This window comes from Martes martes (genome assembly GCF_963455335.1).
Source record: "Martes martes genome assembly, chromosome: 17".
NCBI classification, from domain to species: domain Eukaryota; kingdom Metazoa; phylum Chordata; class Mammalia; order Carnivora; family Mustelidae; genus Martes; species Martes martes.
In genome coordinates, this window is record NC_137905.1 from 59459140 (window position 1) to 59476518 (window position 17379).

General features: G+C 58.6%; 2 protein-coding genes across 3 annotated transcripts; both read left to right on the forward strand.

Annotated features, from left to right (window-relative positions):
• The first annotated feature begins 1671 nt into the window (after positions 1 to 1671).
• RPS5 (ribosomal protein S5) lies at positions 1672 to 13066 on the forward strand. Of its 2 annotated transcripts, none has more exons than XM_080827649.1 (6): positions 1672 to 2007; positions 9516 to 9624; positions 11622 to 11831; positions 11990 to 12118; positions 12766 to 12864; positions 12945 to 13066. In XM_080827649.1, exons 1-6 carry the CDS (start codon positions 1973 to 1975, stop codon positions 13011 to 13013), a joined length of 651 nt encoding a protein of 216 aa, XP_080683775.1. In that variant the 5' UTR covers positions 1672 to 1972; the 3' UTR covers positions 13014 to 13066. The 2 variants fall into 2 exon arrangements, with proteins under 2 accessions (XP_080683775.1, XP_080683776.1); XM_080827650.1 differs by lacking the exon at positions 1672 to 2007 and adding an exon at positions 8179 to 8764.
• Positions 13067 to 14780: 1714 nt separating this feature from the next.
• On the forward strand, positions 14781 to 15770 carry RNF225 (ring finger protein 225; the record flags this gene model as incomplete). Its single annotated transcript, XM_080828657.1, has 1 exon — positions 14781 to 15770. One exon carries the CDS (start codon positions 14781 to 14783, stop codon positions 15768 to 15770), a length of 990 nt encoding a protein of 329 aa, XP_080684783.1.
• Positions 15771 to 17379: the final 1609 nt, after the last annotated feature.

Genomic DNA, 17379 nt, shown 5'->3' on the forward strand with positions numbered 1-17379 from the left:
GAATGGTGCCCCATCCCAAAAGCTACATATACACCCTAACCCCCAGAACCTGTGAAGGTGACTGACCTTCGTTGGGAAAGGATATTGCAATGAGATCATCACGCATTCCCTGGGTGGGGCCTAAATGCAGTAACAAGAATCCTTGTAAGAGAAAGACAGAGAGTGCGAGAGAAGAGGCGGAAGCCAAGACTGGGGTGATGCAGCCACAACCCAAGTGACATCTGAAGCCATCAGGTGCCACGCCAATTGCATGGGATGGTCTCTGCCTCAGAGCTTTCGGGGCCGGGAGCCCTGATGATGTCTTACTTCAGACTTCTGGCCTCCAGAATGGAGAATAACTTTCTACTGTTTAAAGCCACCCAGTTGGTTGTAATCTGTTATAACAGCCACAGAAAATTAATAGAGACTGGTCCAGCACCCCTCCTAGGATGAGTGGGTTTAGGTGTGGGGGCCCTCCTGATCTCTGGTGACTGCTCAGTGCAGAGGGTCAGGCAAGACTGGGTGGTCCCAGGAAAAAGCAGCAGCTCCCACCTTGCAGGAAGAAACCCTGAACTCACAGAATGTGGGGACCAAGGGTCCCCCAGTAGCCATATTCACAGGGCATCTCCCAACTGTCCCCAGACACCCGCTCCCATAGGTGGCTTCCTCGGCCCATCTACCGTGACAGAAACCTGCCTCCGGCATCGGACACAGCAAGCGGAAGCCGCCGTCCAGGGCCGAGGCCCCCTGCCTCTCTTGCCCTGCTCCCGGCCTGCACCTTCAAACTATCCTACCGGGACCCCGAGGCCCTTCACTCATGGACCCGGGACCGGAGGCCGAGCTCAGCAAGGGCTCCCGGGAGCGGGTCGCCCCGCCGCACGGCGGCCGTCCCAGCTGTTCCGGCGGTGCCTCCCCATCCGCCCCGGGTGAGCTCGCCCCGCAGCCTGAGCGGCCCCCCAGCCTCTCCAACGCGCTCCGGGCTGCCGGTGGACGGGACGGGACACACAGCGGCCACCGCCCGGCAAGCAGGGGGCTGCGCAGGGGACGGAGCCCGGGCGAGCCCGGCAGAACCGCACGACGACAGCACGTGGGGAAGGGCTGGCAGGGCGACCGTCCTCCGCGTCTCGACACACCCCCCTGAGGCCGACCGCCGCCCGGCCGGGCGCACCCCGAGGGCGGGCACGCCTCCGCGCTGCGCCTGTCCTCCCCGGGGCGCGCCCGCCCGCGGGCCGCCTGGGGTCGGGGCCGGGGCCGTTCCAGGGCGCGTAGGGGAGGAGCGCGGGCCAGACCGCACGCGGAGGAAAGCAGCGTTAGTGCGGGGACGAGCGACGCACGCGGGGCGGCGCGACAGCGGGGGAGGCGCGGCTCTCCGGCCTCCCGGCGACCGGAGCGGCGGGACCGGGCCCGACGAGGAGCCGGCGCCTGCACGCAAGCCGAGGCCGGCGGGCGGGCCGGGGGCGCCGGGAGGCCAGTGTCCGCCAGCAGGGGGCTCGCAGCTGGATTCTGAGCCGCCGCGGTGGGGCCCGGGCCTGCGGCCTCCGCGCGTGGGGCTCAGTCTCCACGCTCGGGTCGGCGCGCGCGGCCGCCGGAAGCGGAGCCGACAGGCCCGGCCGGAACTGAAGGCCCGGCCTGCGGCGGCCGGCCGGGACCGTGGGCGAGCGGACCGGAAACGCGCGAGGCAGGCCTCCGCCCAGAGCCGGCGCTGAAGGAAGGGGGTGGGGGGTGGAGGCGCGCTGAGCGCCCGGAGGTCCCGACCTCGCGGGCTGGAGTCGCGGCTACGCGCCGAATGCCACTTACTCGCTCGGGGACGGCCCGCACGGACCCCCTGGTCCCCGCCCCGCCCGCGGCGCGGAGCCTGCCACCCTCCGCCTTCGGGCCACCGCGGCACTGAGGGACGAGAGCCTCTGCGGGAGAGAGCCGGAGCCCTCGCGGGGCCTGCTGGGAGACGTAGTCCCGCCGCGCCCCGCGGCCCGCGCCCCGGACGCCGGTTGTCATGGCAACCGCGGCCACCTCCGCCCAGTCAGCGAGGTAGGGCTTTTGCGTCGTCGGCGAGGAGACGGCGTCGGGGACTGACTGGGGCGCTTCCGCCTTTCCGCCTCCGAAGAGAGGGAGAGTGGGGCTGATGCCGGGGGCAGCCCTGGAAACGCCCTCCCCGCGCACACTGGTCACGCACGGGGGGCTTCAGGAGTGAGAACCCGGGTGCCAGGGCGCTGGAGAGAAAGTGGGGTTCCACACCAGGAATCCAGCTCCCTCGGCTTGTCAGGTCGCTGGACTGGCCTCCTGCCGAAGCCACAGCCCCGGGAGCCTGTGCCCCAGAAAACTGCCGGGCCGCCTGCCACCCCTTCACGCAGGTCCCTCTGCCGAGGGCAGTGTCCCAGCACGGTGCTCCGCCGGGAGCCTGGCTTCACGACAGGTTTCTGCTGAAGTCCCAAGGCACTGGGGACTGGCATCAGCCTCAGGGGCTCTTCACTGCGCCGCACCCTGGGCCGGAGCCTCCATCCTGGGGCTGGCCTTCGATTCAGAATCCTAACAGCAGGATCTGGGAGAGCCAAAGAGAAATGGAGAGGCTGGCAGTGCCCAGGAGGGGAAAAGGGTGCAAAGGAAGCAAACCCCAGCAGCTGAGGGATCTTAGATGAACAGATTTGCTGGTCTTGAAAGCTGTTAAAAGGTGGGAGACATAAAGAAGGCATTTCGGCAGGAACAGAAGGCAGCCAGCTCAGTGGGTGGGGGCGGGGGTCACCTCTTTGTCTCTCTAGGCTCCGTTCCCCCTCTCCTCTCTGTCTGCTCTCACCTGTCTGACCCCTGGCCTCCTCCTGATTTCTGCCTCTCTCTGACCTATCCTCATTACCAGCTGCCCTGTACATACTCCAGACTGTTCGCGTGACAAGCCGCACCCAACGCTAGCTGTTGGACGGCTGTGCCGGGCTCATGATGGGAACTGTTGCTGACCTGGTTTAGAGGCCCACGCATGTGGGTGGTAGATAGAATAATGGACCCCCAAAGATGTCCACATTCTAATCCTCGCTCCTGGTGAGTATGTTACTTCATATGGCAAAAGAGACTTCGCAGATGTGATTAAAAATCATGAAATAGGGACATTATCCTAGATTTTTCAGGGATCCAATATAATCACAGTAGTCCTTACAAGAGGGTTGCTGGGAGAGTTGAGAAGGAGATGTGATGATAGAAGCAGAGGTCAGCGTGGTGTAGTCACAAGACAGCGAATCTGAGCAACCTTTAGGACCTGGGAACAGAGAACCTAGATTCTCCCCTGGAATCTCCAGAAGGACTGCAGCCTACCTACGCCTTGATTTTAGCTCCTAAATCTCACTGTGGAGTTATGACCTCCAGAGGTGTAAGATAATTAGTATGTATTGTTTTAAACCACTAACTTTGTGGTAATTTGTTATGGCAACAGGCAGGAAAGGAACAGTCTCCATAAGGCACTGGGAGATCTCTGACATTTTCTAAGCCATCTCCCTTTTGTCAGAGCAAGGGCAAGCCCAGAGCCTCTGTCTACAACAACATCAAGCATAGGTTAACCACAGTAGTCTGTTCAGGTATTTACACATGGAGTTCCCGTCTTCAGACTGGTTTTACATTTTTGGTTGATATTGTCAAGTTTCCCTATCAATAAGTGGATCTAAGCAAAAATAAGTGAGTTTATATAAATCAGTGGTTCTCCATAGTTTTGCCCCATTTTGCCACATTGGGGAATACTTGACAACGTGTGGAGACATTTTTAGTTGTCACAACTGGGGTTGGGGGTGCTACGAGCATACAGTGTTTAGAAGCCAGGGATACTGCTGAACATCCTAAAATGCACAGGACAGCCCCACCCCCCACCCCTTGACAAAAATGTCAGTAGTGCTGAAGTGAAGAAACCCTAGTGTAAAGAAAACCGTGAAATACAGATCGCACATACAAGAGTCAAGATCGTTTTGGGAAAGTGGGAATAGGCATGGGGATCTAAGTGAAAAAAGCTAGATGAAAAAGGCAACATATTTTTTTATTCCATTTCTATAAAATGACCAGACCCAAACAGAAAGCAGACGTCACAGTATACTGTGTACCACATTTTTTTTTCAAGATTTTATTTATTTATTTGACAGAGATCACAAGTAGGCAGAGAGGCAGGCAGAGAGAGAGGAGGAAGCAGGCTCCATGGTGAGCAGAGACCCCGATGTGGGGCTCGATCTCAGGACCCTGGGATCATGACCTGAGCCAAAGGCTCACTGAGCCACCCAGGTGCCCCTGTGTACCACATTTTTGCCGGTACAACATATCAACAATCCCCTTGCTCTAACACCTGGGCTGAATTATCTATTGCTGAGTAACAAAACACCCCAAAACCATTTTATTATGCTCTATGTGGAGACCAAGATTTGGGCAGTGCTCTATAGGAACTAGGGCCTCAAGTAGGGTAGCTCCAAAGCTGGAGATGGCCGGGGTAGTGTCTGGAGGCTGGCACACAGCAGAGTTCCATTAATGTCCGCTGACCGGACATTTTATAAGTTAGTTAAAAGCAGCCACGATTTTCGGAGTGCTTGTTAGGCACCATCTGGCCCCATGTTAAGAATGTTACACTATTGACTCATTTAGTTGTCACGCCATGTCTGGAAAGGTGGCGACATCCAGTCCACTTTACGGATGGAGAAATGGGGGCTCAGAAGGAGGAAGCCAGGTGTGGCCCAAATTCTTTGCCTTCAGCTCTTCAGGAATCTGCAAATTTGAGAGCTCAGAATCACCGCAGGGCTTTCAGTGCAGACGCAGAGTCACCCAGAAAGACCGGGCGCTCACAGACTCCCCAGGAGGTGGTTGCTTGGGTCATTCACAACTTTACAGACTGGAAACCCGAGGCCCAGCCAGTAAGCAATGCACCTGCCTCGGTCAAGTGCTCTACATCCTAACTCCCCACCTGCCCCAACTGCCCCGCCTGCTGCAAAAGCAGCGCGACCCCCTCTGCTCCCGCCCCCATCCCAGGCGGGCTGAAGGGGAGGCCCAGGGAAGTGCCCAGGTGCTGGGCGCCTCCGGATTTTTTTCTTTTTAAGATTTAAGGAAGCAGGGTCCCCACTGAGCAGAGAGCCTGATGCGGGGATCGATCCCAGGACCCCAGGATCATGACCTGAGCCGAAGGTAGAGGCTTAACCCACTGAGCCACCCAGGTGCCCCAAATAAATAAATCTTAAAAAAAAAAAAAAAAAGTCTGTTCCAAGGTTCTCAAATCCAACCCAGAAACTCATCTCCTCTATTCCTTACTCCCAAGTGCCCCAAATGAGGAGATAGATCTGGATCTGATCTAGTATTGCCATCCCAGCCTGTTGCCCCATCCCCACCTACAATTCCAGAGTCATCCTGAATATGTGGCTCTAATTTACAGCTGTGCAGACTGAAACTAGGCAGGGGGCTTAGGCTTGCCCACCCAGCATCTGGCCAAGTGAACTGGCCCAAGCACCTGCCTCTGCCTTAAAGTCTAGAATTCCCACTCTTGTAACAAGCATCCCAGCCAAACTACCTACCCGTGTAAGCCCAGCTTTACACATGCTGGTTGGTGGCCAGGTCGCGGGGAGCTGTGGGCAGTTGGAAAGATCAACTTCTTGTTTGCCAAGAAGTGTGGGAGAAGGAAACAGCACCGCAGGAGTTGGAGAAGCAATAAATATGCTTGTTGTACCTCTCTGGGCCTCCATGACTATCTATAAAATGGGGGAACCCACTTCAAACAGTTGCTCTGAAGAGTAAGATCGGATTCCTGGATTCCTAGATTTCTAATGTCCACCTGGGAGCCTGGGGTCAGGCAGGGGCTTCCCTGGAGTGACCTCAACTATGGAGTAGCCAAGAAGAGGGGAAGAGCAAGGTAAGGAGGTCTTCTGAACAGGTCTTATGAATATGCCTAAAAATCCTGGTGTCTGGTGGAGGGAGGACCGGCCACTCCAGGTCTGCCTGGAACCCAGAGTTGGGAGCAGCGAGTGTATGAGGGACTAGGGAAGACTGGCCTATCCACCCATCATTTATTGAGGTTATTCACGGGCAGATCCTGTGTGGCAGGCTCCGTGCTTGCAGCTGGGGATACAGCAGGGAGTAAGCCACACAGTCTACCTTCATAGAGCAGTCAGACAAATAGGGCAGAAGAGATGGTCAGGGCTGGTGGGCCCAGAGTGGAAATGATGCACCAGGAAGTGAAGGTGACCACTAAAGAGACACAGTGCCAACATCCATAGACCCATGGGGTCAGCCTTCAGGTCTCCTCCACTGTGTCCTGGAGGTGGGGAGGCTGGACCACCCCATGCCTGGCGAGAGGTATGTGAATCTTAGCTATGCAAGGTGACACTCTCCCCCACCAACCCTTTTCACGTTATGGGGTTTTATGGCAGGAACTCCCTCCTGCTCTCCAGTGCACAGCAGGTCACTGTTTCAGGGTCTATAAAGGTGTCTATTTGGGGCACCTGGGTGGCTCAGTCAGTTAAGTGGGCGACTCTTGATTTTGGCTCAGGTCATGATCTCAGGGTCCTGGGATCAAGCCCTACATCAGGGTTCCCCCTTAGTGGGGAGTTGGCTTGAGGAGTCTTTCTCTCCCTCTACCCCTCCCCCCACTTGCTCATGCTCTCTCTCTAAAAGAAATTAAAAAGATGTCTATTATCAAATGACAGTAGGCCAGTAGCCCACAGGATCCAAACTGGCCTTGTCTCATTTTTTTTTTTTTTTCCAGTTTTGTTTTGTTTAGTAGGCTCCATGCTCAACTCGGGGCTCAAACTCATGACCCTTAAATCTAAAGTCGCATGCTCTACCAACTGAGCCAGCCAGCACCCCTGATTCTGTTCTTATGTCTATGCTGAAGGGGGAAACTGAGGTTCAAGGGAGTGGGGCCCTCTTAGCTTTTGAAGAGAAAGAGGCAGGGTTGGGAGCCTCCCTTTGGATCCTGCTGAGTTTGGGGGCACTGTTACCTCTCTCAGCTTCTCTGCTCCCCCGCCCCGCCCCGCCCCGCCCAGCACCTTCCCAAGGACCTCCCCCAGGACAAGGGAGGGCCCCCAAGGGTCAGAGAGGGTCTGCCAGGACCAGGGAGGAGCCCATTTATCCCCTCCCCATCCCCCCACAGACCCCAGTGGTAGGTCCAAGGCTGCTGTTTGCACCTAACAGGGCAGAGTTCAGGGATAAGCGCCACAGGTTGCAGGGGCTGGGGGCCTTGGTGTCCAGATGCAGTTCCTGTGCCCCCAGTGGCAGCCCAGGATCTAACCCCATGCTCAGGCCAGCTTCTGGGTGTATCCTTCTGAGTCCAAGGAGGGGAGCAGCAGCTCTTTCTGCCCAAGGTTCCTGTCCCCGTGCTTAACAAAAACAACCATTTTGGACCAAATCAAAACAAAAAACAAAAAAATCCAAAACCCAACTAAAAAACAAACAAAAAAACAGTCCAAGGGGGCACAGAGTCTCTGGTCTGAAACACTCCTGAAATGGGGTAGGAACAGGGGCTAGCCCTTACAATCAGTCAAGCAGTACGCAGGTAAGGCGGAGGCTGAGGACCTGCTATGAGCACGCTCAGAGAGTGGACAAATGGGGTCACTGGGGATCTACAGAGGACCACTTAAGTCAAGTGACTGGGGCCCTTGGGGTCTGGCTAGGGGGAGCATCCCCTTGGAGGCAGAGATAGGCACCGGGGGGTGAGGAGCCCCATGCAGTCCTGGAGAGAAACTCCACTAGAGGCTGCCGCATTATCCTGCCAGCCAGCGTGGGTGAGCAACCGCACTGTCACTGCCTCTGGGGAGCCCACCAAGACTTAGTCCACGTCCCAGCTCGACTCCAGGGAGTAGGTTTAGGAGTCCCAAACAATCGGGGTGTGTGAAGTTGCGGGCACAAGCTCTTCAGGAGAGCCACCGGGCCAGTGGGTGAGGCTACAGCGTGGCCGCGGAACGGCCACCAGGGCCAACCCCCTGCACCCGTCCAGTAACGTCAGCATCAACACAGGACCCAGGTGCATCAAACAGAGTAGAGGCTGCCCCCGCCTCCAGTCCACCTGCTGGGCACAGCCCCTGGCCCCATATCCAGGGCTCCTCCCCAACCTCCGCCCGCACGCGATAAGAGGCGGCAGGAAGTGCAGGATTCGTAGAGAGGCGACAGGGGTACCCTGGCATGGGTTGAAGAAAGCTCAAGCCGGAAAGGGTCCCGCCCTCTAAGAGGCTCAGCAACCCAAGCGTGCCAGTGCGCGGTAGGCCGACCCGCGAGAGGCTAGCGCATGCACGTGGGGGCCAGGGCCAGTGGAGGGCAGTCGTGACCACCAGGCCCACTCCTCCTCTCCGAGCCTGCAGCTGCGCTTGTCTGTGAGGCGGCCGTGACCTGGACGAAGAATGAACCCGCTACCGCACTCGAAACCCGCGGCAGGTGCAGCGTGAAGTTAGCGGCCCAGGAGCGCGAAGAGCGCGAGCCTGACTTCTGCCCTCATTAGACATGGCGGCCTTGGCCTCAGAGAGATCTCTGCGCTTGTGCAAGGGCCGCCAAGACCCGGCAAGTACTGGCTATTAGAACATCCGCCAGGCGCGCTCGTGGGGCCACTTTTGCAAGCGCGCGTGCGCAGGGTATTTACGTATTTCGTTTGGCACAGAGCGCCTTCACATTCTTGTTCCGGATTGGTCTTTGGATGTAACGTGGCTTTTTTGCATACGCGTTGTCCCCGCTGACCCGGAAGTTTTCACCCCCTTTAAAAGCTTCGGCCCGCGATTCGCGGTCTCTTCCTGTCTGTGCCAGGGCGGCGCGTGGTGCACGCTGATCGATTGTGACGCCCCGGCTGCGCCCTCAGGTGAGGCCGCCGCGGCGTCGGGGGGATACGAGGAACGATTCAGGATTTTCCGCGCCGCGATGAGCGATCCCCGAAGCTCGGGGCTTCCCCCGGGGGAGTTTCCCGTCTTTCTCCGGAAAACGTGCTGAGGAACGTAGAGGCACAGGAAAGTTAGAATTTCTCGGTGTCCCGCTGCCTCCGTACCTTTGCCCGGGAGCGGGGTTCGGGGTGCGGGTTGGGCCCTGCAGTCGTGAGTTGAGATCGGAGGTTTCCGTTGTTCTTAGCACACGGTGCACTCTGCGGCCAGTGCACGGTATTTCCTCAAGTCGTAGCTCCTAGTATGTCCTTGGTGTCGGACACGCGCTGTGGCATTTGCCTGATTTTGTGCGGAATTCGTGTGGTGGCCCTCGGTGGCAGACTCGGGTTTCCATTTGACTCCAGAGAAGCAGAGCGGAAGCGGCCTCACTCTCCCCCGTGGCAGAACTCGTTAATGACCTGGCTGGGATTCGAATTCCAGCGGATGCGGTGTCGGGGTGCCGGGTGTCTCCCTTGCAGACACGGTCCGCGCAGCCGCTGTTGGCCGGGGCCTGCCAGCGCTTGGTTCCCGGGGTCCTTGGTGAGAGAGAGATGCTTCTTGCTCACATTGCAGCTAAGTGGTTTTTCTAGGACCCAGAAAGGTGGGCCCAGACGTTCACCGCCTTCCTGGGTTCCACACAACTTCCCAGCCTCGCAGTGGTGGGTGTGTCTGGGCTCTGACAGTTTGTGTTCCTAGGATGACCGAGTGGGAGACGGCTGCACCTGCGGTGGCAGAGACCCCTGACATCAAGCTCTTTGGGAAGTGGAGCACCGATGACGTTCAGATCAATGACATCTCCTTGCAGGTGAGGGGGGCGTGTGATGGTCGCGCTGTCCCCAGCTAGGGGGTTGGGGGCACACGTGGAATCTTCCAGAAGGGGTGACTTGAAACTCGTTGCTGTAGACTTGAAGACATGACAGGTAGAGGAGGGCTTCCTGGACCACTACACCCACCGTGTCTGTTTTTTCCTCGTATTTTGGTAACCCGGTTGCTACACACGACGGTTCCTTTCTCAGGGGTAGCATCACGTCCCACAGGGGTTTTGTGTCCATGTTTTGGTTCTGGTTTTTTTTTGTTGTTGTTTTTGTTAAGATTTATTTATTGATTTGAGGGGCACCTGCGTGGCTCCATTGTTGTGTCTGCCTTTGGCTCAGGTCATGATCTCGGGGTCCTGGGATGGAGCCTCTCCTCTGGCTCCTTGCTCAGGGGAGAGCCTGGTTTTCCCTCTGCCCGCCGCTCTCCCTACGTGTGCTCGCTCTGACAAGTAAATACTTTCTTAAAAGACAATTTTTCAGTTTTCCCTAGTGCTCTCTTAGGGGCTGGGGAAGTCGAAGTCAGTGTCATGCCAGAATTTGGTTTTGAAAGATGTGCAAGGCTCTGCCATCGAGCTGGACGTTATATCCAATCCCTGCCAGGGCATTTGGTGTTGGTGATTTATCCTGCCCAGTGTGGAGCCCTGCATGGAGACCTAGCTGCTTGCCTGTTTGTGCAGGTGGTTCTGTGCAGACTGTCATTCTGGCATCAGAATTCTCTCTTCTTCAGTTATTCCTGGTGTTTATAGAAATAGGACGTGTGTGGGGCCTCTCGTGTATAAGTGATAGAGTGACGTTTGGGTGTATTTCATGGTGGAACAGTTGACAGTAGTTCTCTTCACATACGTGTAGTTCCTCTGATTTGAATGCCCCCTAACGTTTTGGTGTTTTATGGACATTTACTTGGGAAATGATGCCTGTATATATAGGAAGGTTTGCTGGATAATTCTGCTAAAACAGTGGTTCTCCGGTGTGATCTTCCCCCACCCCTTTTAGGTGACACTTGGCAATGTCTGGATACATTTTGGGTTGCTAAAACCCAGAGGGGTGCTACCACCGCACTGGATGCTGCTAAGCGTTCTGCGGTGCACAGGACGGCCCCCACAACGGGAGTTCCTTCATTGAAAATGTCCATGGCACAGAGTTTGAGGAACGCTTAAAACTGAAATCGTGGGGGGTGCCTGGTGGCTCAGTTGGTAGGCGTCTCCCTTTGGCTCAGGTCATGATTCCAGGGTCCTGGGATCGAGCCCTGCATCGGGCTCCCTGCTCGACAGACAATCTGCTTCTCCCTCTCCTTCTGTATGCCACTCTGCCTACTTGTGTTTTTTCTCTATCTCTCTGTCAAATAAATAAATAAAATAGATCATGGGGTGGCTAACTAAGCCTGGGTGGCCTAGTTAGTTAGGTGTCTGTCTTCAGCTCAGGTGGTGATCCCAGGATCCTGGGAAGGAGTCTCCTATCAGGCTCCCTGCTGTGCAGCAGCAAGTCTGCTGCTCCCTCTCCCCTCTTCATGTTCTCTCTCTCAAATAAATCTTAAAAAAAAAAAAAAACAAAACAGGTCATAAGTTGTGATCTTCTTGGTTCTCTAATCCCCTCCCTTCCTCTCATTACAAAGGAGGTGTGCTTTTTTGGTTTGTTTTAAGACTTTATTTATTTGAGAGAGAGAAAGCACAGACAGAGGGAGAAGCAGACTCCCCACCCCACTGGCCAGGCAGCCTAATGCGGGGCTCCCTCCCAGGACCCTGAGATCGTGACCTGAGTGGAAGGCAGATGCTTAACCGACTGGGTCGCCCAGGTGCCTCGAGGAAGTGCTCTTAGTGACTTGATGAAGACACTTGTTAAGGTTACTTGTTTTGTGGCAGGCAGGGCCCTCACAGTCAAGCCACCACAGATGGGTGGGGGCTACCCCCCGTGGGTGGTCAGTCCCTCTGGTTCTTGGCCATCTTACTCCTAACGATGGTCCTTCCATCCCCTCTCCCTGCTGCCCCAGGACTACATTGCGGTGAAGGAGAAGTATGCCAAGTACCTGCCCCACAGCGCAGGGCGCTATGCCGCCAAGCGCTTCCGCAAGGCTCAGTGCCCCATCGTGGAGCGTCTCACCAACTCGATGATGATGCATGGCCGCAACAATGGCAAGAAGCTCATGACCGTGCGCATTGTCAAGCATGCCTTCGAGATCATCCATCTGCTCACTGGGGAGGTAGGACTGCGAGGCCTGATGAGGCAGAGAGTGCCCCTAGTACAGCCTGAAGTCAACAGCTGCCCCGTGGCGTGCGTGTCAGGGTCCATTAGGGTTTAGAGGTGAGGAGAGGGGGAGGGATGTGGACTGATGTCACGTTCGTGGCTGCCTTCTCCTAGAACCCGCTGCAGGTCCTGGTGAACGCAATTATTAACAGCGGTCCCCGGGAGGACTCAACCCGCATCGGGCGAGCCGGAACAGTGAGGCGTCAGGCTGTCGATGTGTCCCCCCTGCGCCGTGTGAATCAGGTGGGCTTGGGGCAGAAATGGACAAGTAGGAAGGTTTCTTCTGCCTGTGTGCTTTACCGGGAGTGTCCTTGGCTCCAGGAAGCCTTCCTGCATTACCATCACATTCAGGGCAGATACTAGTTCTGGTTCTGGCCCCGTCCTGAGCAACATTTCCCTGAGGCACGGTTTCATTTGAGTGTGTGTTGTTACATACTGTGTGTGGGTGTGTGTTTTTTTTCCACAGACCATTTGATCATCAGCTGGGGGCATTGTCACCACGGCCCCCTTAACAGAGATAGAATTGTCTCACGTTCCATGCCTGCAGCTGTCCCCAGTGTACCGTCCGTCGCTGTCCGTTGTTAGTCAGGGTCCGGGTCAGGAGCGCACACCGCATCGCGCTTCCCTGCAGCCCAGGTTTCAGATCTCCTGTAACCAAGCACCCAACGTCAGCCTTTGTGTCCACACTTGTTTCTGTGGCCCCCAGTCGGATCTCCATTTCACCTGGTGCTGCCTTTGGGCTCCTGCTGTGTCTCGTCTCTGTTGCGGGGGGCCAGTGGATGCCAGGCAGTATGGTAGCCAGCATTTGTTGGGGGGGGACCTAGGCTACGGAAGACGGTGGCCCTATCTGCTCTGGGAGCATCTGCTCAGCTGACCCCTGTGCTCCCTAGGCCATCTGGCTGCTGTGCACAGGTGCGCGTGAGGCTGCCTTCCGGAACATCAAGACCATTGCTGAGTGCCTAGCAGATGAGCTCATCAATGCAGCCAAGGTGAGTGAGGACACAGGGGTGGGGCCAGTTCAGGGGGAAGCTGCTCCAGCCTTCAGAACTGACCATCTGTCTCCTTGCAGGGCTCTTCCAATTCGTATGCTATCAAGAAGAAGGACGAGCTGGAACGTGTGGCCAAGTCCAACCGTTGATCACCTGGCTGTGCCTTCAATAAACTTGTCTGTCCTTGGGGCAGCTTCACCCACCTGTGCCAGTGTGTGTCCTTGGGGGGCGCTGGAGTGGGATGGCCCCAGGGTCCCGAGTTGTTGGCCCCATTTCTGACCCGGGTTCACCGCTGAAATACTCTGCTCAGGAAGCGCCACTGACTCAGAACTGTGGCGCCCCGGAGAGCAGGCCTGGCCGCCCGGAGGGTTCCAATGTGTTGGAAATGAGAGGGGTGGGTTGTCTTGGCACAGATGTCACTCTAATCTGGGGAAGGGCTTGGTGTTTATCCAGGAGATCTGGGCGGTAGCCCACCACCCTGAGAGGTGTGTTTCCTGCGAGCAGCGCCAGGGAGAGGTATCTAAGGCCAATGGTCTGGGTCACTGTTTCCAGCCTCCTGCCTGCTGGTTTGGCAGGGGCCAGCCCTATCCAGTACACTGTGGGGTCTGCCCACCTTCCACCCCAGAGGCTCCTCTTTGCTCTGGCCAGCTTCCCCCTGGAGCTCCAGGCTGCCTGTACACTTTTTTTTTCTTTTTTTTTTTTTAAGATTATTTATTTATTTGACTGATCACAAGTACTCAGAGAGGCAGGCAGAGAGAGGGGGAAGCAGGCTCCCCGCTTAGCAGAGAGCCCGGTGCGGGGCTCAATCCCAGGACCCTGAGATCATGACCTGAGCCGAAGGCAGAGGCTTAACCCACTGAGCCACCCAGGCCCTGCCTCTGCATTTTGTGTACTAGTCAGGAGTGCAGCCTAACCCTGGGTACCCACAGAGTCGCTGCTACATCAGATTCATCTGATTCTACTAGTGGCTTGAAAGTGGATTCATGAGGTGATGGAAGACGGGTGGTGGGTTGTTACTGCCCACCCATGGGGCCAGACTGTCACTGGCCTGTCCCCCTGTGCCATCTATCACCTTCCTGCCGCCCCCGACATCCGGCCAACGTCAGGCTTGGTGTTCATCCTGGAGGGACCTGTCTCGGGGGTGGGCCAGGCAGTCAGACAAGTCTGACAGGTACCTTGGGAACCTGGGATCTGGAGGGAGTGGTACCAAGGCAGCACCTTCCTGCAGGGAGGGGCACCTAGTATGCAGCTGCTGGTAGGCAGAGTACTGGGGTCAGAACTGGCAGGGACGTGCCAGCCAGAGGGAGGTGGCACCAGCAGGTAGGAAGAGCCCAAAGGCCCACTGGGGTCTGTTGTCGTGGGGACTCCGGCACCTGCTCTGGGCTTCTGTCATTTCTGTGTGCTGCTGGGCTGCAATCCTGAGGCTTGCATGTCCTCTTTTCCTCATCTGCCCCTCCTGGGATCTGGTATGCCCCCCCGCCCTGAATCGAACTAGTTCCTAGAGGCCCCCATCTTTTGTTCCTCTCCATGTTGGATCCTCCCCATTGCCTGGGGTCCTGCCTGGTGATGAGTTCTCAGCTGTCATCTCTGCCCCTTCCCCACCCGTCTAGCTTAGGACCTGCCATGCCCCCTGGGTCTGTCCCTGTTCCCCAGTCCTGTCCTCCCATCTCTCCTGCTCCCTTCTCCAGTCCTGATGCTTCCTCAACTCCCTACCTGGACACCCTTTTCCTTTGCTTCTACCCTGCGAGTCGCCTACCATTCTAGCCTCTCTGCTCCTTGGCTCTAGACCCCCTTTGCTTCCGCTCTGTTGGGCCGCAGCCTCCAGCGTGCAGCCGCGGACCCTCCGCAGACCCCCCTCCGCTCTTCCACCGCCCGCTTCCCTGGCTGACGGGCCTCTCCCTTCAGGTCCCGTCCGGATGCCCTGCCCTCGGCCGCCCTGGCTCCGCCGCCCCCGGGCCCCTCAGGGCTCAGGCCCCGGCTCCCCGAGCTCACTCTCTGCGCCCCGCTCACCCGGCAGCGAGGAGGGCCAAGACGACGACGGCGAGGAGGAGGAAGGGGACGGCAGCCCCGGCTCGGGCCCCATCCTGACCCCCGCGTCCCCCGTGGAGTGTCTCATTTGCGTGTCACCCTTCGACGGCGTCTTCAAGCTGCCCAAGCGCCTGGACTGCGGCCACGTCTTCTGCCTCGAGTGCCTGGCTCGCCTGTCCCTGGCCACGGCGGGGGGCGGCGACGCGGTGGCCTGTCCGGTGTGCCGCGCGCCCACGCGCCTGGCCCCGCGCCGAGGGCTGCCCGCGCTGCCCACGCAGCCGGGCCTGCTGCCCCGCGACGCGCGCGCGCCCCTGCCGCGCCAGGGCTCGGTGCGCTTCGACCGCCGCCGCGGCCTGCTGTACCTGCGGCCGCCGCCGCCGCCGCCCGGGCCGCGCAAGTCCCGCGCCGCGCGCCCGCCGCCGCCGCCGCCGCCGCTGCGCCTCGGCCGCCCGCTGTCTCGCCGCCTCTCGCTGGCCAGCCCGGCCTGGGCCTTCAACGCCGCGGTGGCGCTGGCGGTGCTGGTGGCCGCCGGCCTCGTCGTCTCGGGCGTCTACATCTTCTTCCTCATCCCGCACGCCGCCTCCTCCGGCCCCGTGCGGCCCCAGCTCGTGGCGCTCGCCCCGGCGCCCGGGTTCTCCTGGTTCCCGCCGCGGCCCCCGCCGGGGACACCCTGGACGCCGCGCCCCGTGGGTCCTGCCCTGGACACCGCCCTGCCAGGGGCTACGGAGGACGTGCTGGAGCCCGAGGGGGGCTCCGAGGACAAGGCGGAGGCCGAGGGGACGCTGGACCGGCCCCCGGCCCGCGTGTGGGCAGCAGAAGCCGGCCCGGGCTGGGCCCCGCGGGGACGGGGCGGGAGGAGGGTGTGGGCGCCATGGTAAACGCATCCGTGCTGCAGGTCCTGTCTCCAGGGCTGGGGTCCTCCGTGTCCTCCTGGTGGGGCCCTGCCAGGATCGCTTGCCCTGGTCCTGGGGGAGGCCGTACCAAGGTGCATGGAAAGCACCCATTTCTCCGAGGGAGGCCTGGTGAGATCGTTCCAGGCGTCATCACCACGGAGCAGGGACCCTCTCAAGGAGCAGCCTCTGCCTTCATTCCCACAAGGGCACTCTGGGAGCACCCATGACCCCGAGCAACTGTGGGCATCCAGCTGAGGCTGTCCTGAACCCCTCTTTGCAAAGGTCCTTCTGGGAGGTGCTCCTAAACCTCTCCATGAGGGCCGGTTGGAAGGACCCTTGATCCTCACCCCCCCCCGGGTCCAGCTGGGGAGCCCCTCGGATCAACATCGGGTAGGTACCCTGCTTGGGACCCCATCAGCCCCTCCGGAGGGTCCCACCGAGTGCACCCCCAGTCATCATCAGACCCCGGGAGAACCCTCAGCTAGCAGCTGGGGGTGAAGCCTCTGATTTAGTCAGCCTGTGGGCTCACTGCAGGTGGCTGGAGCCCCCAGTCTCTGGTGGTGAAGCTGCTACTGCTGTTGGCCTCTGGCCATGCCCCCTGCGTGGCCCATCGCAATCCTCCCCACCCCCACCGGGGCTGTGGAGTTTATTTTCCACTCTGCCGCCTGCAGGTTGGGTGTGGGTGGGATCCGGCTATTTCCAAGCTGGTCCTGGGTTGTCTGTCTGCACGCATGGCTGGGGCTTGGGCTTGAAGGGGCAGGGGTGGCCAGGCCAGGGCTGAGGAGGGACACATAGGGCCTGAGCCTCTAAGATTAGCTCCCACTTGGTTCTGAGCACCAATCTGCAAGTAGGAGCCTCGACTACTGTTTGGGTCGTGGCTTCTGGGGTCCTGATATGCTGTGGGGCAGCTGTGGTCACCAAGGCTCATACAAGGTTGCCCTCTAGGTCAGGGCCACATGATTTGGGGGGTGGGTGCTCCTGGATCTCGCTGGCCTGCTCGGAGACATCCTGGCCTCTCTCCCTGGGTGCTAGAACCCCCATCACCCCTATTTCCACTCATTAATTTCTCGAGACCAGTTATTGCACGTCTCCTCCAGAGCTCCATCAACTTTTTTTGGCATCCCTGTTGTACCCCGAGGTGAAGCCTCAGCCTTGGGCAGCAGCCTACAGGGAGGGCGGCTCTTGGGTTCCTGTCCTCCTCCTCTCAGAAGCCTTCCTGGGTCAGTCATCACAGGGTGGATGGCTGCCACCCTCTACGCAGACTGAATGCACGTCTTCTGTTTCCCCCAAGGCTCTGGAGCCCACATCCTGCTCACTTGGCCCAGGTTCGGCGTTCCGTGTCCTGTGGCTGGGAATCTGGCATTTTCCAGAGAGAAATGTAACTTCTATGGGGCTGGGGGCTCTCATTTGATCTGTTTACATGTGTGCCCTCAGTGCCTGGCACACGGGGGGTGCCAAATAGTTTTCTGGGGAGTGACGGCACTGCGGGTGACCAAGAGGCAGGCTGGGAATGCCTGTGGGCACCCTAGGCTCGACTAGCTCGGAGCCACCCTGGTCTAGGCACGTCAGCGGGGTCCCTTTCGACGGGAGCTGC

Excerpts from the sequence above, each read along its gene's own strand:
- RPS5 (XM_080827649.1), top strand. The coding sequence starts at position 1,973 with ATGGCAACCGCGGCCACCTCCGCCCAGTCAGCGAG. Across the intron at positions 9,625-11,621 it reads TCAATGACATCTCCTTGCAG|GACTACATTGCGGTGAAGGA; the intron begins GTGAGGGGGGCG and ends CTGCTGCCCCAG. Across the intron at positions 12,865-12,944 it reads AGCTCATCAATGCAGCCAAG|GGCTCTTCCAATTCGTATGC; the intron begins GTGAGTGAGGAC and ends GTCTCCTTGCAG.